The sequence below is a fragment of the Chlamydotis macqueenii genome, chromosome 9, assembly GCF_036417535.1.
Source record: "Chlamydotis macqueenii isolate bChlMac1 chromosome 9, bChlMac1.mat, whole genome shotgun sequence".
In the NCBI taxonomy this organism is placed as follows: domain Eukaryota; kingdom Metazoa; phylum Chordata; class Aves; order Otidiformes; family Otididae; genus Chlamydotis; species Chlamydotis macqueenii.
In genome coordinates this window covers 957483-975418 of record NC_141564.1, presented here as the reverse complement: position 1 = coordinate 975418, position 17936 = coordinate 957483, and the positions used below count along the sequence as shown (strand labels likewise).

Sequence of the window (17936 nt, the reverse complement as noted above, 5' to 3'; positions counted from 1 at the left end):
TGCTGGTGTGAGCTGGAGATGCGCAGTCCCAGCATTACACATGAGTCTGCTGAGTTCCTTTTCACATCCATGATTTTACATTTAAGAAGATTTTGGTAGAAAGATAACACTCACCTCCCACACCTGCAGTGTGGCTTTCAGGATGAGGAAAATAAATCTTTATCTTCTGCACGTTTTATCTTTCTCTTTCTAGGCTTACATATATAAATATGTAATAAGCATTATTATTACTAGTTGAAGGAAAAGAAAAAAAAGTAAGAATTATGGGAAAAGTGAACGAATTGTGAAGTTTTGTAACATTTCTGTGCCAGAAGAAATGCTTTCCTATCAGCTCTAGAACTATGCCTGTGAGAGATGGTAGAGCTTGGAGGGTTATTGCAAAGTGATTAGATACTATGAAAAAATTTTTTACAATGAGGGTGGTGGGACACTGGCGCAGAGAGGTGGTGGATGCCCCATCCCTGGAAACGTTCAAGGTGAGTTTGGATGAGGCTCTGAGCAACCTGATCTGGTTGGAGGGGTCCCTGCTCCTTGCAAGGGGGTTGGACTGGGTGGGCTTTGAAGGTCGCTTCCCACCCAAACCGTTCTGTGATTCTACGACTCTATGATCCTATGACAGATGAAAGGTGGCCTGCCCTCCTCAATGGGTCTTTGGTAGCGCCCCAGTCCCGCAGACACTACTGCCAGAACCCAGCCCTGGGGAGGAGGAATAAAGGGCAGCATCTATGGTCTCCACCTGTGTATTATCAGTCGCACTGAAATTAGCTGCAAGCATAAACTGACGTTAGTCATATCTGACTCCCTCTAATGACATACACACACACACACAGGCACTGCTTTTTCCTCCCTCTCCCACCTTCTGAATTAAATAACTCCACATAAACCCATTTTGGGGCAACAAAACCAGCACCGGTTAAACCTATGCTACCTCCTGGGCTGCTGACACCCTCCCAGTCAGATCCTAGGGAAGGCAGAAAAGCTGTTTCATGAAGGAGTTTCCATTCTATTGACCTGAGAGAAGCTGGGTCCCAGAAACTCGCCATGTACCGAAGAAGGTGTTCACGTTACGCACTGCTTTTATTTCACATCGTCAGATAATGAGGAAAGATGATAGAAACGTTCAGGGGGAGTTTATCTCCCATATATATAGAATATATTTTGGGACCAGGTAAGTATGCACCAGGCAGGCAAAACTGCCAGATACCACAACAGCACCCAGAATTTGTCTGTATCAGCCCTTTTCTTTTTTAGGTATCAGTCAAAGTTTGTGTTCCCCAATAAAGACAAAAGCTAAAAAGCAAAGCTCCAACCTGGGATACATCTGCCTTTAAATATAACATAAAGGTAGAAGTTACCTTCTTACATGCTGTGACGGAGCTTCCCAAGCTGCTTGCTGAACTGTCTGTGCTGCTGCCTTGGTGCTCTGGGCCTCCGTGCATCAGTGGAGATTCAGTGTTGCTGAAGAACAAAACAGAAACAAAGCCCCAAAAAACCTTTCCAGTGACTCAGCTACACAGACATCTCAAATGATACCAAAATACAGCCCAGTAAAGAGACGTAACTTAACCTGGATTACAAGAAGCCATCCATACTCTCCTTGCTCACGTTACCAGACTAATTATTACCTTAATTTCCCCTTTTTGGAGGACTCTACTTTGCACATAAAACTGCAGACCAATGTTTTTTGAAGACCAGATGATGGCACATAGCTGCCCATAATGGCATCGCCTGTCTTGGCTGACACCGTAAGAAGCGGTACCAGCTCGTTCCCATCAGCAGCGAATGAAATCCGTGCAGATTAATTCAGCGTGGTAGAGAAAAGCAACGTTTGCTGCGTTTTCACCTGCCTGGATAGAAGTTGAGGGGTGGTGATTAAAACGTAAAAAACACAACAGGAAGGGTTGAATTTGGTAATTTAGATGGGACAGCTTGGTACACGGTAGGTTACACAGGGGTAAGTCGTGCACGTACTCCGTTTTGTGAGCCATCCGTGCACAACAGAACTGTGTTTACTTTGGGACCGTGCGGATGTGACACACAAAACCCTAACAACAAGGCTCCGCCAGCCAAGCTATTCGTACGCACAGCCGGCACCACCCCGCACGCTTTGCTTGAGGAACAGCAGTCTTGTGAGATCTCGCTCCATGTAATCACCAAATTGTCGCAGGCTTGGTGAAGCTCCTCTCTCCAGACACAGCATGATCGCAGTTAAAGACCACGCAGTGCTGAAGGGCTATTTCTCCACAAATGCACTAGGGAAAGAGTATCCCACACGATCAAGATCTGCTTCCCAAATTTGGGGTCCTAGAGTACTTTTCATTCATTGCAAGTCATCAACGAGAAGATGTGGAACGCATTCTGATAGACCGTAACAAGGGACCAGATTACCATGACTTAACTAATAGCCTGTCACACAGATTATCCTGTTCCCACAGGGTAACAGAACACGTGCAATTTCCTGGTACGCTCAATAAAAAACTGAAATGCATTTTCATAAGTCACCTTCACTGGAGCTTAAGCCACCATGACAAGAGGAGGCTACCTTCACTTTTTGCCCAAATCCAGACAAACATCAATAAGGTGACATTTCTCGTAAAGATTATGGCCTCAAGTTGCAGCAGGGGAGGTTTAGATTGGATATTAGGAAAAATTTATTTACTGAAAGAGCAGTCAGGCACTGGAACCCAAGGAAGTGGTGGAGTCACCACCCGTGGAGGTGTTCAAAGGATGTGTAGATATGGCACTTCAAGACATGATTTAGTGGACATGGTCGTGTTAGGCTGATGGTTGGACTTGATGATCTTGGAGGTCTCTTCCAACCTTAAAGATTCTATGATTCTATATTTCCCTTGATACTGCTTTGGATCAGTTATGAATATATCCACTCCCACTGATAACTAAGTTTGTCAATAAGAATTTTGCTGATGTGTGTGGTGCCATTCCATTTTTTTTTTTTTTTAAGTATATGTGCTGGAATTAGAAGAGTGAATGAAAAATATAAAATTAACTTAGGAATTACACAGGAGGAGACCTGTAGGTTAACCAACTTCACCTGAAAAGCGTGATACTACTTAATACTCTGTAAGATACCAGCATCATTTCTATCTAGAAGGGAGACTTCTGTCTGTTTACAAAATTCCGCCCATTTCTCAAGGTTATGTAGATAAACAGTAACATTTCCGGAGAGTAATTTCTCTGGCATTTGACAAAGCAAAACAGCATCTTACAGGCCTTATACTGAGTTCTTTAACAGAGTGAGGGACATGGAACTTACAAAGTCGTTCTGGCTTATATTTTCATGAAAAATAAGAACCTCGTATTCAGAGGGTCAAGTATCATATAAGTTAAGTACCGTCCTCAACAAATCCACATTTAGACGCAGCCTCTGTACTGGGTACTGGGTACAACCCAGTACTCCCAGCAGAAACTCTGCACTGCCTCCTTTTATAAGATGCATCACTTCTGCAATCCAGTCATCAACGACAAATCAAGCCTGGCCTGCAGGTTGAAGTACAAGGCCCACGGTTTTCTCCTGCTCTGGTCTTTCTGAGAGGAAGACCAAGCGGCTCTGCCGCCAGTTTGCCCCGCAGGGAGCCGATACACTGATAACGACTATTTACTCGCTGTGTGCAGGGAAGTGAACTGCTAGTGCGTAAGGTGTTGATGGTAGCGTAGCCACCACCTGAAGGCCTTTGTGGACCTTAATTAAACAGTACAAATAGAACAGTACATTAAATCATAGCTGGTAAATAAGGTTGAGGAGTCATGTTCTGGAGTATTAACAAAACTGTGCTATCGCTGGTTGATACTCCAGCAAGGGGTAGTAGACCACGTATTCCATGCAGAAGTAAAGCTGTCTTCCTAGACATGTGGAAAGCAAAAAGATCTGTAAAATCTTCTTAATCCTTTTTCTTTCCAAAATAAACCCTCTTTTCATTTGTAAATATAGAAAAGTTTGTTAAAAGTACACGGTGAGTGAAATAAAAGTAGAACGCCATTAGACATCTTGATTTAGAAGAGGCTCCACCTCAGACTGAAGGTCAGACAGCCAACAACAATGCATTTGGCGTTACTGAAACCTCATAAATCTAAATTCTCGTCAGCTATCCCGGTCCTCAGAGCTGCATTTGACATCCAACTGACTACTCAGAGCAGAGGTAAAATCAGCAACTGTGGAACATCACATTTACAAGTATCTGTAACAGCCTCAGAGCTTCTTTGTTGTCTTAGAGCGAGCAGAGGAACACATACCCCCATACACTGACAGTCAGCTACGAGAACACCTCTGGGTATCATGCAAAAAAGATACGTTGCAGTACACACTAACTGGTGGAAAAATGAGCAGCTAGCTGAGCTTCAGGTCAGGCATCAAGTGTCACAAACCTGACTCTTCCGTAACTGAAGGAGATGCTGATTCACGGGTCAGTCTTTCAACATGGAGCATGGGTTTGGATCTTCAACGTCTCTTTTGCAATTACCTCATCTCTCAGATCAAAGTTACACAGAATCACAGAAATGTTTGTGCTGGAAGGGACCTTCAAAGTCCACCCAGTCCAACCCCCCTGCAAGGAGCAGGGACATCTCCAACCAGATCAGGTTGCTCACAGCCCCGGCCAACCTGGCCTGGAATGTTTCCAGGGATGGGGCATCCACCACCTCTCTGGGCAACCTGGGACAGTGCTCCACCACCCTCAGCGTAAAAATATTTTTCCTTATGTCCAGTCTGAATCTACCTCCCTCTGTTTCAAAACCATCACCCTTCGTCCGGTCACACCAGGCCCTGCTGAAGAGTTTCTCCCCATCTTTCCTGTAAGGCCCCTTGAGGTACTGGTCTAAGGTCTCCCTGGAGCCTCCTCTTCTCCAGGCTGAACAGCCCCAGCTCTCAGCCTGGCCTCACAGGAGAGCTGCTCCAGCCCTCTCATCATCTCTGTGGCCTCCTCTGGACCTGCCCATTTCCTCTTCTCTGTCTTTACCCTGTGGGCAGCCCTTCTAAGCTTAATTTCCAACACATGTGTGATTTCTTAAGAGACCCTCCTCAGGCCATACGGCTCTGCCCCCTTTGCTCTGTAGCAAAGCCAGTAAGATAAACCTACTTTCCATTAACTCCCCAGGGAAAAACGATGCTGTCTTTGAGAAGCTGCCTGCTCTCGTTAGTTCCTCAACAGCAGGAAGCTGAAAGAAGCTGCTGCAGAGATGCAGCCACCTCATCATCAAACGACAGCTCTGCACTCACGTACCTTACCCATTACTTCAGCACATGAAGAGTTTACAGAAAGCACTAGTCTTTTATGGCATATGGCACAGAGTGGAGCCTTTTTTCTGCAAGATAAAGGAAGCTGTTGAAGGTTTCAGGTTCTAATTCTCACCTTTGCTTGGCTCCCCTTGTTTATTACATGATGGAGAATGCTCATCTGACTTGGATGGGCTCAGGCGGAGGCCACCAGCCTAACAAGGAATCTCTGTTAAAGGATGGCTCAGTTGGGGATTTGTTCTTTGCTGTAAGAGATCTCAATTTACAATTCATCTTTTGGAACTGGAATTGAGGACCCAGACGCCATTTTCACTTTAGTATTTCCATTAACAGAAGAGTCTCCAAAACCACTTATTTGCCACCAGGTGCTGTCTTACTGATTCATCAATGATGACTGATCCCTTTTTCCTCCAAAGCTGAACACTCTCATGAAGAATTTCTTAGAAATTAGAGGACTGCAGTAAACAGCTATGAGGCTTATGGCACCAACTGTGATAACAATACATCCTTTATTATTGACCCAAATGCAAAACAATTCCTTCTATTTTCCTACACTGAATAATTCAAAAATACTGACCTTGATGACTCAAGACGTAATCAAAAAAAACCCACAGCTGCTTCTAAAAATAATTATCTTCTCAGCTGTTCCTAAAAATAATTATCTTCTCTGCAGATGTGGCAGATGGTGCTACATCAACTAAGAAGAGGTAATTTAAAGAATTCCCCAGGATATCACTAAAGAAAATTAATCTTGTGAAACAATATCAGGAACTTCCACTGCCTACCATCCTGAACGAGCACAACCTGCTTCCAAAAACTTGCTGTTCAACAGCCGTTCCTAGGGAGCAATTTCAATAAATAACAAGTGATCATGACAGATATTTTTTGAACCAACCCTATTACAGCCTCGTGCTTTTCATCTTTTCGTTATGATTCCTAATCTCAGCATTTTGAACACTCAAAACACACTGATCCTTGAAAAAGATAATCCTGATGGAGGAAGCACACTGAACGAACACAGTGAGGTTTCTGAGCGCAATTAACTCCGAGCCATAGTCAGCTACGTTTCTGACGTTTTGCTAATATTTCTACTAAACACCATGAACAACAAAACAAAGGAATTAATTTCATTTTGAAATAGAAATATGAGGCGAGTGAAAGCATGGCAAAACGCTTTAGGTTATTCTTGCCTTTACACTCACAAACGAACCTGAAAGCTGCTCAGAAACTGAGGCAGGCAGCTTAATCCAGACCCTGAACGAGCGGCAGCTCTGAAAGGCACGCAGCCTTCAAACAGCATCGCTTAACTTCAGAGCCTTTTTGAAGCGGACAGAACAGCCATGCTCTTTTCTCATCCTACCTCCCGGATTTTACAGCTTCCAAATTTACCTTTGCGTGTAAACAGGTCGACAAAGTCACCAGCAGCGAAACCTTTAGCTGTAACGCTGTCAAAGTTGCTATTTTAATCCGTGGAATTGGTTTTTATTCAGTCTGGACCATGTGTATACTTCAATCAGAGTGCAGATGGTTAGTCAAACAGACGCTCTATAAATATCTCCAACAAATGTCTCTCCGATTTCGTTACGGGCTTGGAAGCCACGTGCAGAATGGAGTCACTGGCGATGTCAGGTCTGGTCTCGTTAGGTGTTCGCAGGCTCGTTTCAGTCTCAGGCTGCTGTTGACCTCGCTGGGAACTGAAAATGCCGAATATTTCCCATCGTTACCAGACCTGAGCGTCTATGCAGCCTAACAGGCACAGGGCTGGGGTGCTAGTTTCACAGACCAGCACACCAAAAAGAGTAGAAGTTTCAGTGCTTTATATTCAGGTTGCTCATTTCACAATGTCTCTCGGGTACTCTTGATTTACACTTCATTTTTATCAGCGATACAGCTGCAAAAAGGCTGGGTCCTCAGCTACGTGTCAATGAGAAACAGGAGCGGAGAAAGACAAGTACAGCACACAAGAAAAAAACCTTTTCCTTCCATGTTCACAGAGCCCTGAATACCCTTTATTAAAAAAAAAGCAAACGAATTTAGAAGCCTCTGCAAGCATTAGCAATGATCAGCCTTCTTTCAAACCACATTTTAAAAATATTGTAATAGAATAGACAAGTTTTACTGAAGAATAAATAAATATAAACTGAACTAACTAAATTTTGTATGATCTGCTTAGAAATATTCCTTTCTTCCTTTATTTACTGATTGAATTCTTAAAGGAAAAATAACGAGCTTTTATGTACAAGTCCGACAAACTTCCCCACATTCAATAGTTACAGTAGGGGATGCTCAGGTGAAAGCAAAGAGTTGGCAACCAGGAGCTGAACGACAGATGATCGGGTTGGGGTTTTTTTTGATGGTTAACTCTATTTCAGAGAGCCAACCCCGTATAAACCGGGCTTTTGCATACAGCTGATAGGCATCCTGCCTTTCCCCCACCCATCCCTGGATTTGACAGGATGTTAGGATGATTCCAGATAGATAACTGCCACGTCTGTATGTATAACTTAACCGGGGAGCGCTGATGAGGAAGATGATTATAGAGAGATATGTACTGAATTCAACATAACCAGGCACAGGCACGGCAGAAACACCAGAACAAGGCAGTTTCATTTCCTCTACATCAACGCAACAGGGTCGCCATGATTTCAGCCTGCTAAGTCAGCAAGGAGCAATACCAAATCAGAAATATTCTTCAAAAGATGTCCCCCAAAAAATTCCATATTCACTTAGCACATGTGGGTGTACTGTACAACAGCACTTGTCCTTGTGCTGTAGGAAGGAGGACAAAGAGCAAACACTCGTTCTTCCTCTCCAACAGGAACGTTCATGACTGTGTATTTATTAAACAACTTACATTATTACGGCACTTTTGGCGGCAATGCCTATTCTTAGTGCAGATTATGTCGTTAGTGCAGCACAGCGTAATATTCCGAGTGTGCGATGTTATCTGATCTTACTTCTTTGAAAAACAATGGGAAAAACGTTGTGACACAGCTGGAATCTAGTGGAATTTGGTCCACATTAAACACGTAACAAATGTGCACGCAGCTCCCAGAGATTTCTGCTGGAAATGGAAATTCTCTGCGTTTTTCAGGAGGAGGCCAAAGATGTTGCAAATTAGGCTTTCATGCCTTAACCCCTGGGTAATTTTTAAAAGTCTGGTGTAGATGTTTCTTGTCCCTGACAACCAACTTGTGATCTCTAACTGCTCCTCTCACCCTTTTGCGATGCACAAAGGTGGGCATTTCAGGGGAACCAGTGAAACATGACACGGGAAGAAACCAGAGATTTCATGTGAAGGATGGTAATCTTGGCTTAACTGGTTTGTTAAGCCTTTTTTAGCGTCTTCTTTGTATTACATACCCAAACGCCACAGTCAAGCTTCTCAACCAGCTTTTGCCATCGACCCATGGCAAAATCGACCATGCAGTGCGGTTCCCATTCTGAGAATTAGGCCAACAAGAGTCAAATACTGACAAAACAGACCTCAAAGCGCAGCAGGTCCAATCAAACAGTTCACTATCTGACAACTTCTCTTAAAGCTTCCCTTTAAAGATCTCAAATTTACTCCACAAAAGCTTTTCATGAATTAAAGTCAAGACAGATACGAACTATTTCTGAAAGGAAATGTGACAAAGATGTTCAGAACTCTTAAGTAAATGCGTATGTCGTGATTTTATTTGAATAGAAAATGCACGTGGCTAATCAAAACTTGCTAGCTGTTCCAGTGTTTTCCCTTTTAGATTGATTACAAATCTAACAGGCTGCAAACGCGTAATGGAAATGTGGTAGGTACTCAGGATGACGCGAGTGACAGGAAGGCGAACATCGCTGTCATGTTGTGAGTGGCATATTGCTAATGTTCGGCAGACTTTCTGAAATTCTTTGCACCAGCTCTCCTCAGAAAGAGTAAACCTGGCTTTGGAAATCTGAGGTTAACAAAGGGCTGACTTGTCCCCAGATATTTAAGGGAGAAGCTTGGGAATTTCCTACTGTCGCAGAGTCGCTTTCAGGTACTTTAATAAAGGTAAAGAGCAAAGCTGTCAGTGAAAAGGGACTGGTGATACTGGAAAACCAAATTTTTAAACACAGAATCTGAATTATGGAACAGCCTGAGTTCTTGGGAAAAAAAAAGTACGTGTATGACCAGCCAAGAGGCCATCATAGCAGGTGGTACAGGGTTCTTTATTACAAATCATAAGATCCTAGAAATGACTTCAGCATAGTGTAGCTGAAGATTCAGTTTTCCATATCATAGAAGTTAATGCTTCTGAATGCTAAAGGAAATGATAACAAAATATGCGTTCCAAGTGCCTGAGGACTCCCCAGCCACCAGTAAGCCACAGAACTAATCAGTAAACCATATCCATCTCGTATTTATTTTCCTTTTTTTTTTTTCCTCTTTTTGGGGCATTTCTGAGGTACAAGTCAACCTGAGCAGAGGGAGAAAGAATAGGGCGAGGTGATCCTATTATCAGGATCCCCAAGAGAACCAAGACTTTGCTGCTGGGAGCAAAGCCGGAAGCTTTGGTAGATATTATTCCACGGAGCGGCTACTCTTCTTCCTCAGTTCTCAGAAATAACATTAACTAACTGTAAAATCATTTCTACAGCAATAAAAATGAAGGTAATTCATAGTCTGCTGTCATTCCCTTCCTTGGACAGGCAGCTTCACCAACACATCTATACATTCAAAAAACAATTGGTGAAATCTGCTCTACATAGTTGTGAGGCTGGTCCCTGCTAAACTCAATTTGGTTATATTACTTTAATGGTATCTAAAGTACCTTCAAAAGTACCCATCCAGTAAATGTATTATTTCTTCAACTCCATTCTGATTTCCAGCCCACTTTATTTGAGAGAAAGCCAAATTGGTTTAGATTCCTGCTAAATCTTTCAAAACAGCATTTAGGATTATCACAGGGTTCAGAAACCAATATGTTTTTACCTTAACTAATGATTCCAGAAAAGCAAAACAATAGTCTAAAAATAAGTGATTTCATCTAAAATATTCACAGAAAAGTCCTATTCTCTGTAATCCTGCATTGTTTCTATGACCACCTGCAGTTATATTTGTAGTTAAAATGCCAGGGTACGTTCTGAAGTTATTCTAACGCCAAAGAATACATTCTGTCATTGCATTGTCATTCACAACAAATCTCATTTTAACATAATTTACATGCCAGAAATATTCCTGAACAATTTGGATTTGATACCAATATCCCCAAGGAACACCAATCTTACCAATTTTGATGCTAATTAGTAAGTCAGTACCTGGCAATCTGTGAAAACTTACAGAAAACAAAACCACAAACCCCGCTTGTTTAAAAGTAGGGACTTTTAAAAAGCACACTGACGTTTTCAGAGACGTGAACAAAATGAAGCTGCCTCTCATTATCTCGGCCTCTAATACGATAAAACATGCTTTTGTATAATTCTGCCAAGCACTGCTTTTGGTGTAGCTTGCCTGAATTTGTGAAACTTTTTTCCCACGGACTGTAATGTGATTAGCAGGACTGAGCGGCAGGTAGAACGGCAGCATTCCCAATTTTTTCCCAGCTTATACCAGCATAAGAAAGGCATGAGATTTCAGTCCAAGAAATCATGATTGAGGTTTTTTTGGCAAGATGAATCCTCCTTCTTTCTAGCCTTAAAATCTGCTCCCTTTCCAGCTATAGGTAAGGAACACAGGACGTTATCCCTGACAGTCTAAAGGTGAATCAGATCAATGAGTTATTAATTTAATCAATCTATTTTTTTTCCTTGGTGGCATGATGTAGATAAATCACAGACCCTCTTCAGTGCTTTATAGTGAACTCCAGAGTGACCATGGAACTGTAGGGCCAACTGGGCTTGAAACGCTCGACGCGTCCTCTCTGGGATGCACGAGGTCCAGCAGCGCCATCCGCACCACCGACCCAGCTCCGGCTAAGCGCTCAAATAACCCTGCAATCATCAGCGGTGTGATTACGTGAGCGCTTGCTACATTACTATTCGTGCATTTACACCTAATGCAAAAACACAGACCAGACCATGGACAGACACACATTTTCAGTTATCCACTCAGAAATCAAAAGGAGATCTGGTTGTGGAGAGTCTGAGCGAGATGAAATTGCTCTTCGATGCCACTTGCTCTTTTTCATGCTTGGTCCTGGCAGATAGAAGTGTTTCTATTAGATGCTATTAATTATTAATTATTATTTCATTCATTAATGAATGAAAAGGCAGAGGTTGTATCTTGTTTCATGTCTTTTGGTGTGCTTAAGTTTCGCTCTGATCAGCACTGTTAATTACTGGATGTGGATTATTATTTGTATTATTTGCTTCTGGTCCACCTCTTATTTTTTCAGTAATCACTCAATTATTTTTCTAACACCTGCTACCTTAAGAGCCATGTCTTCTGAATCAGAAAATCATCTGTTGCACTCAGCAAATACGTGCGTACCTATGAATTAATTTTACCTGTATGAAATAAAAAATGTTCTACCCAACCCACCCCAAACCACCTCTCTCTCTACTCGGATGCACAGTTCCATAAAGTACGGTATTGATTTCCACAGTCTTAGAAGTATGGCTGTACTTTTTAAAGTATCAAAACTTTCTATCTGGTAATGCGACCACTGGATTCCACTGAATTTCTGCCATATATCCTGCTTCGGATTGAATTTCCTGGCAGGCACAATGTGGCCATTTAACTACACTCCTTAATAGCCAGGCTATTATTTCTATAATTTTACACATTCCAGAAACAATTATTTTTTTCTAGTTGAGGGGAGGGTCTTATTCCAGAATTCGTGTGAGGACGATGAGTTTTCATCTCAGTATCACAGCATGCAAATCTTTTCCTTTTAAAAATAAACGAGCTGTTCATTTTTCTTGGATGTCTACAACGGCAACACACATTTTTCACTGGGAAGGAAGACATTCCCTTGACAACACAGAAGAAGAACAATCTATAAGCACCTTGTTGAACTGTTACCCTGCTGCTTCTATCTCCTCCCTTTTCGAATTTAAATAGCATAGACAGTTATAAATGAATCCTGGGGGAAAAGGATTCAGACCGAATTTAATTTAGTATCTTTGGGAAAGCCACTCATGGAAGTTAAACTATAATCCGAGTCTAGGCATCCTGAACTCGATGCATCTTTCTGTTGAAAAACTTGTAACTGCAACACAAAGATTTCTTAGTTCAACGAATTCAAATTTTTCAGCAATTCATGTAATAAATCCAAACTTTTACAGAAAACAAAAAATTCCTGTAATACTCAGAAGCTGCAAGTGCATGGAGCCAACTCATGGATAAAAAAAACCACTGACTATCTATAATGTGTCATGGGCATTGGCAGCAGCCAGATATTTAAAAATAATCAAAAGAAAATTAATGAGAGAAACTAAAGAGATTAATAAAAATAATCCAAGGATGACAAGACTAAAAAAGAAAGTTTAAAATTCATACTGGGCATCAAATAAATCCTAGCAATCATAGTATTAATCTGCACATACTGAATTGCTATTCAAAGAAAACCAGAAATATCCAGTATGATTTTTTCTGTCTGTTTTTGGCAAAGCAGGAGGAAGGGCAGGGGTATGGTACCCGCAGTCTGAAGCACCGTCTTGCCCACTGCTAGGCAAAGAGGTAGTTAAAAAATCGGGAAACAACCAAACACAGCACGGAAATGACACAGTTCACTTCTTTACTACTTCTCTCAGTCTCCCTTCTCCTGTCACCCACAGCCCCACTCCTCGAGCCACCAAATTCCTCACCCACAGACTTACGACCTCCGACAATTTCAGTTCCTTCTGCATTTATCTGATTTTTTTTTTCTCCCCCGACCTCACCGAAGGAAAATATCTCGGAGAACTGCTGCCTATGTTTGACAACACAGGTTAGCCAGGTCAGACTGTCTAAAGGAATTCCCCATGAAAATACAAGGCAGCATGTTGTTTCAGGAATTCCCACCACTGACACCAAACTGACGTCGTAAGAAGGCAGTGAACGCCCAAAATGACCACATCGCATCAGATAAATTTTCTGGCCACTCCACTCAAAACGTCTGGTAAATTCATCTGCTAATTTGCAGAAAACCAGTGATAAACTGATTCCTCTGCCTGGGTTGCGCTACCGGTTCTGCAGGAGTGCAGAAAAACAAATTGCATCCTCAGATGAGACACGGGCTACCATTCTAAGGCGTGCAGTTGTCTTCATAATGAAAGTTCTGACATTACACTCTTGTCAGGGGGTTTCTTCATTTGCCCTCTTTCATTTAAATAAGATTTGTAATATGCTTGTTTCTCATTTACTCACAGAGGTGGAACAACATGGAGAATGGATCTGCCAGCTCTGTGGTCAGTCCCACCAAACACCAACCACCACCCCCCAAGTAGCTGTCTTTGCTTAATTTCATTCCACCCTTCACTGACAATTGCTCAGAAGAAATCCTTAGTACTCATTCCTGTTGGTTTGTGTGCTGCTGTTTTGGTTTGGGGGCTATTTTTGTTGGACCTTTGTTGTTTGAGGTTATTTTTAATTTTTTTTTAACAATTTCTTTGAAGAAACTGTTGTCTCTAGCTTAAGTCTCACGACTGTTGAACTTCATAACTCAAGTCTGCCTGCAATTTTGTCTCCTTAATGGATCGAAGTTTTGATTCACTCATTCCCAAAGGCATCTTAGCACAAGGCCACCGAATCTGTCTTCCCTCTTCCACAAGATCTGGGCTGTTTTGCTGGACCACAAGAGCAGCTGCCGGCTGAAGTCCGTGACACTAGTGTCACCGTGAGACTTTCCAAGGGCAATGAGCGCGTGCCGCATGCCTGTCATCTGTAAGAAACATCGGATACACTTGCAGCTTTTGGATCTCTTCCGAGCTTTGAATACCTCAACTTACCCCTTGGCATCTGTGTTCAGCCCTAGCATATTCATCATATGTAAAAAATGCTGAGTTTCCAACAGGACCCTATAAAACCAGAAAAGCGTTTCTTAGCCGTTCCCTGCACTCGATGTGCCCAAGTTCTCTGCCGTGCCAGGTGTTACTGAGATGTAACAAAGATATTTCATTTCATATTGGTGATACAAAACTTTAGTACTGTATGGAGAGTAAGTTTCTCAGAAATTATCTTATTATCTCTGCTTTGCTTTTCCATATTCACACAAAAGGTGTGTGGAAAGCACGTGCCCATCCAAAAGACGCGTCTGAAGACCCTTATTTGTCAGCTAAGACTACCTTCAGATACAGAAGGTTGGCCAAAAAAATTGTATATATGCATAGGTTTAGTTTCATAAGCCTGAGCAGAGAAACTGCAGTTTTACTGACAGGGATGCTCGTATCTCCTCAGGCAGCTGTGCACCAGCATCCCAAATAGTCACACAGGGGACAGAAGCACCAAAGTTCCTGGCTCATATGTAAAAAAATTGAGTATTTCTTTTCCTGCCTCTTGCCTGAAAAGGAAGAGTACAAACTGGTATGTTTAAGGTTTTAACAGGGTTTTGTTTCTCCACCTTAAAAAATAAAAAAATAAAAAAATCATCATCGACCACAGTTCCAGCTTCCCAACTGTGATGTGCACCAAAAATGTCTTTCAGCTGCTTGAAGAAAAAGTGACAGCTACCAGTTCTGCGCGGTTCTACTGCAGCTGCTCCTCTGATCCTCAGGGTAAGTGCTCACCGCGAGAAGCTACCGCCAGAAATGCCAGTTTATCAGCCCAAAGGCCACTAGCCTGCTCGGCCACGCTCCACAGCAGCTGCAGGCGTCCAGTCCCCGGGCTCGTGTTTTTGCCTTCAGATACGGAAGCCACAGCAGGAGAAGGTATCAAGCAGGAATTAACGGGCACCCTGAGCTTACGCTGAACTCACGTAGTGATCGTAGTGCGTGACAGGAGACCCGGCCTTGGTTTAGGAAGTTGGGAGCACGCGAGTGAGATCAGGCGTGGAGAGCGGCAGCAGGAGTAGGTTCCTCAAGAGATGGTTTATACAATGATGAAAAGCTCAGCGACACTAGGGTGGAGTTGGAAGGTGGCTGTATGCCTACAAGAAGGTCAGTGCTGAACAACGAAAGCAAGAGAATAAGCACAGGAAGCAGCAGCTTGTCTAATTAATACCTTTAAGACTGCCTCTTTGGAGTACCTGTTTTATCCTGACCCAGGTTACTGGGGCCAGGATCGCATTGCATCCAACTTTTCTTGTAGAGCATGAAATATGGGACGTCAGATGGGATAACCTAACTCTGGCCTTAAACTCCGAGTCTCTCTCACTTTCAGATTGTGGCTTCCCGTAAAATACTGAAATTTGTAAAAATCACCTTGGTATTCATTGCATAGAAGTGCATATAAAAACTACTAGCCATGATTTAAAAAAAAAAAAAAAATCCTGCTCATTTCACCCTGAAATGCCAAGGGAAAAAATCAGGAGGGGCTATTTCTAGATCAGACAATTCATGTCAGACTGCAAACCCATTACGAAGCTTTGGCCAGTAAATGTTTATCGATATCAAACACTATCAAATCAGCTCTCTTTCAGGGGTTGCTTTAAAGCTTTTTGTTTCCTTCAAGTAAACAAAAGCAATTTCTCCTGCCAGTAATTATCACCCACCTAAGAGTCCTCCATCCTTCCCTCCCTCCCCATAACAATTTCTTATGAGCACCCAGGTTATACATCATTTATATAGCTATATATCATTTCACCACCTTCCGTTTAAGGCTGTGTTTTCTCCGAACTTTATTTCTATCATTTTTACCACTCATTTCTCACTGGGACGCTGCACGGGAAGCAACTCGAATTGCAATAGTTGGCAACACAACACGCTTTTTATCCCCGCGAGTCCCTATCACGCTTAATCGGTCCAATTTCTGTAACGCTTTTGTCTGGCTGCTATCATCAAGACACAATTTACTCGCAATTGCCGAAAATTACGCTTAACCACGGCGTGCACCTCCGGTAGGCTTCTCCCGTCTGCGCCTCCATCTCTGTCTTGGGGGAAGTTTTGCTCTCAGCCGCTGTTCCTCGGTGCGGTAGGCACGCGTTTGGAGCCGGGATAATCCAAGGACTGAGATTTTTAGGTTGGTTTTTTTTTTAACTGTGAAGGAATCCGATCTACTAGGTGGTGTACATGCGTCCAAGCGACTCAAGAACAATATCCTAAAGGTAATTAACCACTAATAATGTACTGACTCTCTGGTATGGCGCTACGGTATGAAAACCGGCTATTAAGCAAAATTAGATGACAAGATTTTTTTTTTTTTTTTTTTGCCCCCTATTTTAAGAAAAGCCCATTAATCTAATTTACGTAGGAGCATGGCCCGGGCGGTTGGCCACCCTCCGCGGCCAAACGCCCGGTGCCGGTGCCGGTTTCGGCCGCCCCCCGCCCTCCAGCCTCCGGTAACGGCAGCGGCCAAGCGCGGCGGCGCCCCGCGCCCGCCCTGCTCCCGCTCCTCCGTGACCGCCCTCGGCGGGGGGACACACACACGGACCCCGATCCCGGCCGGCTCCCGCCCGCCGTTACTCACCGCGCAGGGACCGGCGGCGCCCGCAGCCCTCGCTCCCCGCAGGCAGCGGCAGCCCCTCGCGACGCGGCGCAGCCCCACGCGCGCAGGCGGGGAGGGGCGGGGGGATGCGGGGTCCTACCTGGGCGGGGGGCGGGCGGCCGCGGCGGGAGCGGCGGCGGCGGCGGCGGCGGGCGGGGGGCGAGCGGTCATGGCGGGTGGCGGGATGCTCCGCTCCGCTCCGGCGGTGTCGGGGCAGCGAGAGCGGGGCCCCCGAGCGCTGCGGCGCGGAACCGCCCGGCCCTGCCCGCTGCCTCACCCCGCCCCTGCCCGCCCCCGTCCCGCCCCCACGCCCCCCTCCCTCCGGCCCGGCCGGGCCCCTCGGTGCGGGCTGCGGCGGGGTCCGGAACCGGCTGCTGGGGCAGGGCTGCCCCGGGGAGAGGCTGCCACCCGCTCTAAGGTCTCCCCGGAGCCTCCTCTTCTCCAGGCTGAACAGCCCCAGCTCTCCCAGCCTGGCCTCACAGCAGAGCTGCTCCAGCCCTCTCAGCATCTGCGTGGGCTCCTCTGGACCCTCTCCAACAGCTCCACGTCCTTCTGATGTTGGGGGCTCCAGAACTGGATGCAGCGCTGCAGGTGGGGTCTCACCAGAGCGGAGCAGAGGGGCAGAATCCCCTCCCTCGACCTGCTGGCCACGCTGCTGGGGATGCAGCCCAGGATGCCGTTGGCTTTCTGGGCTGTGAGCGCACATTGTTGGCTCATGTTGAGCTTCCTGTCCACCATCACTCCCAGGTCCTTCTCCTCAGGGCTGCTCTCAATCCATTCTCCACCCAGTCTGTGTTTGTGCCTGGGATTGCCACAACCCATGTGCAGGACCTTGCCCTTGGCCTGGTTGACCTTCATGAGGTTGGCACGGGCCCAGCTCTCCAGCCTGTCAAGGTCCCTCTGGATGGCATCCCTCCCTTCCAGCGTGTCAACGGCACCACACAACTTGGTGTCATCGGCGAACTTGCTGAGGGTGCACTCTGTCCCACTGTCCATGTCACCGACAGAGATGTTGAACAGGGCCGGGCCCAACACGGACCCCTGTCCAGTCTCCACCTGGACATTGAGCTGTTGACCACCACTGGCCATCCATCCAGTGCCATATCCACCGAGTGGTCCGTCCATCAAACCCATGTCCCTCCAGTTTAGAGAGAAGTATGTCTTGTG

At 44.7% G+C, this 17936-nt stretch overlaps 1 protein-coding gene across 4 annotated transcripts in view; it reads right to left on the bottom strand.

Annotated features, from left to right (window-relative positions):
• Positions 1-1445, bottom strand: part of SPHKAP (SPHK1 interactor, AKAP domain containing) — a 49365-nt gene extending 47920 nt beyond the window's left edge. For 3 of the 4 annotated variants that reach the window (XM_086754490.1, XM_086754492.1, XM_086754491.1), the window contains exon 1: positions 1356-1445. In XM_086754490.1, coding sequence (XP_086610616.1) covers positions 1356-1439 — 84 coding nt within the window. In that variant the 5' untranslated portion in view covers positions 1440-1445. The remainder of the gene's footprint in view (positions 1-1355) is intronic. The other variant, XM_086754489.1, reaches the window with a different exon arrangement.
• Between the last annotated feature and the right edge of the window lie 16491 nt (positions 1446-17936).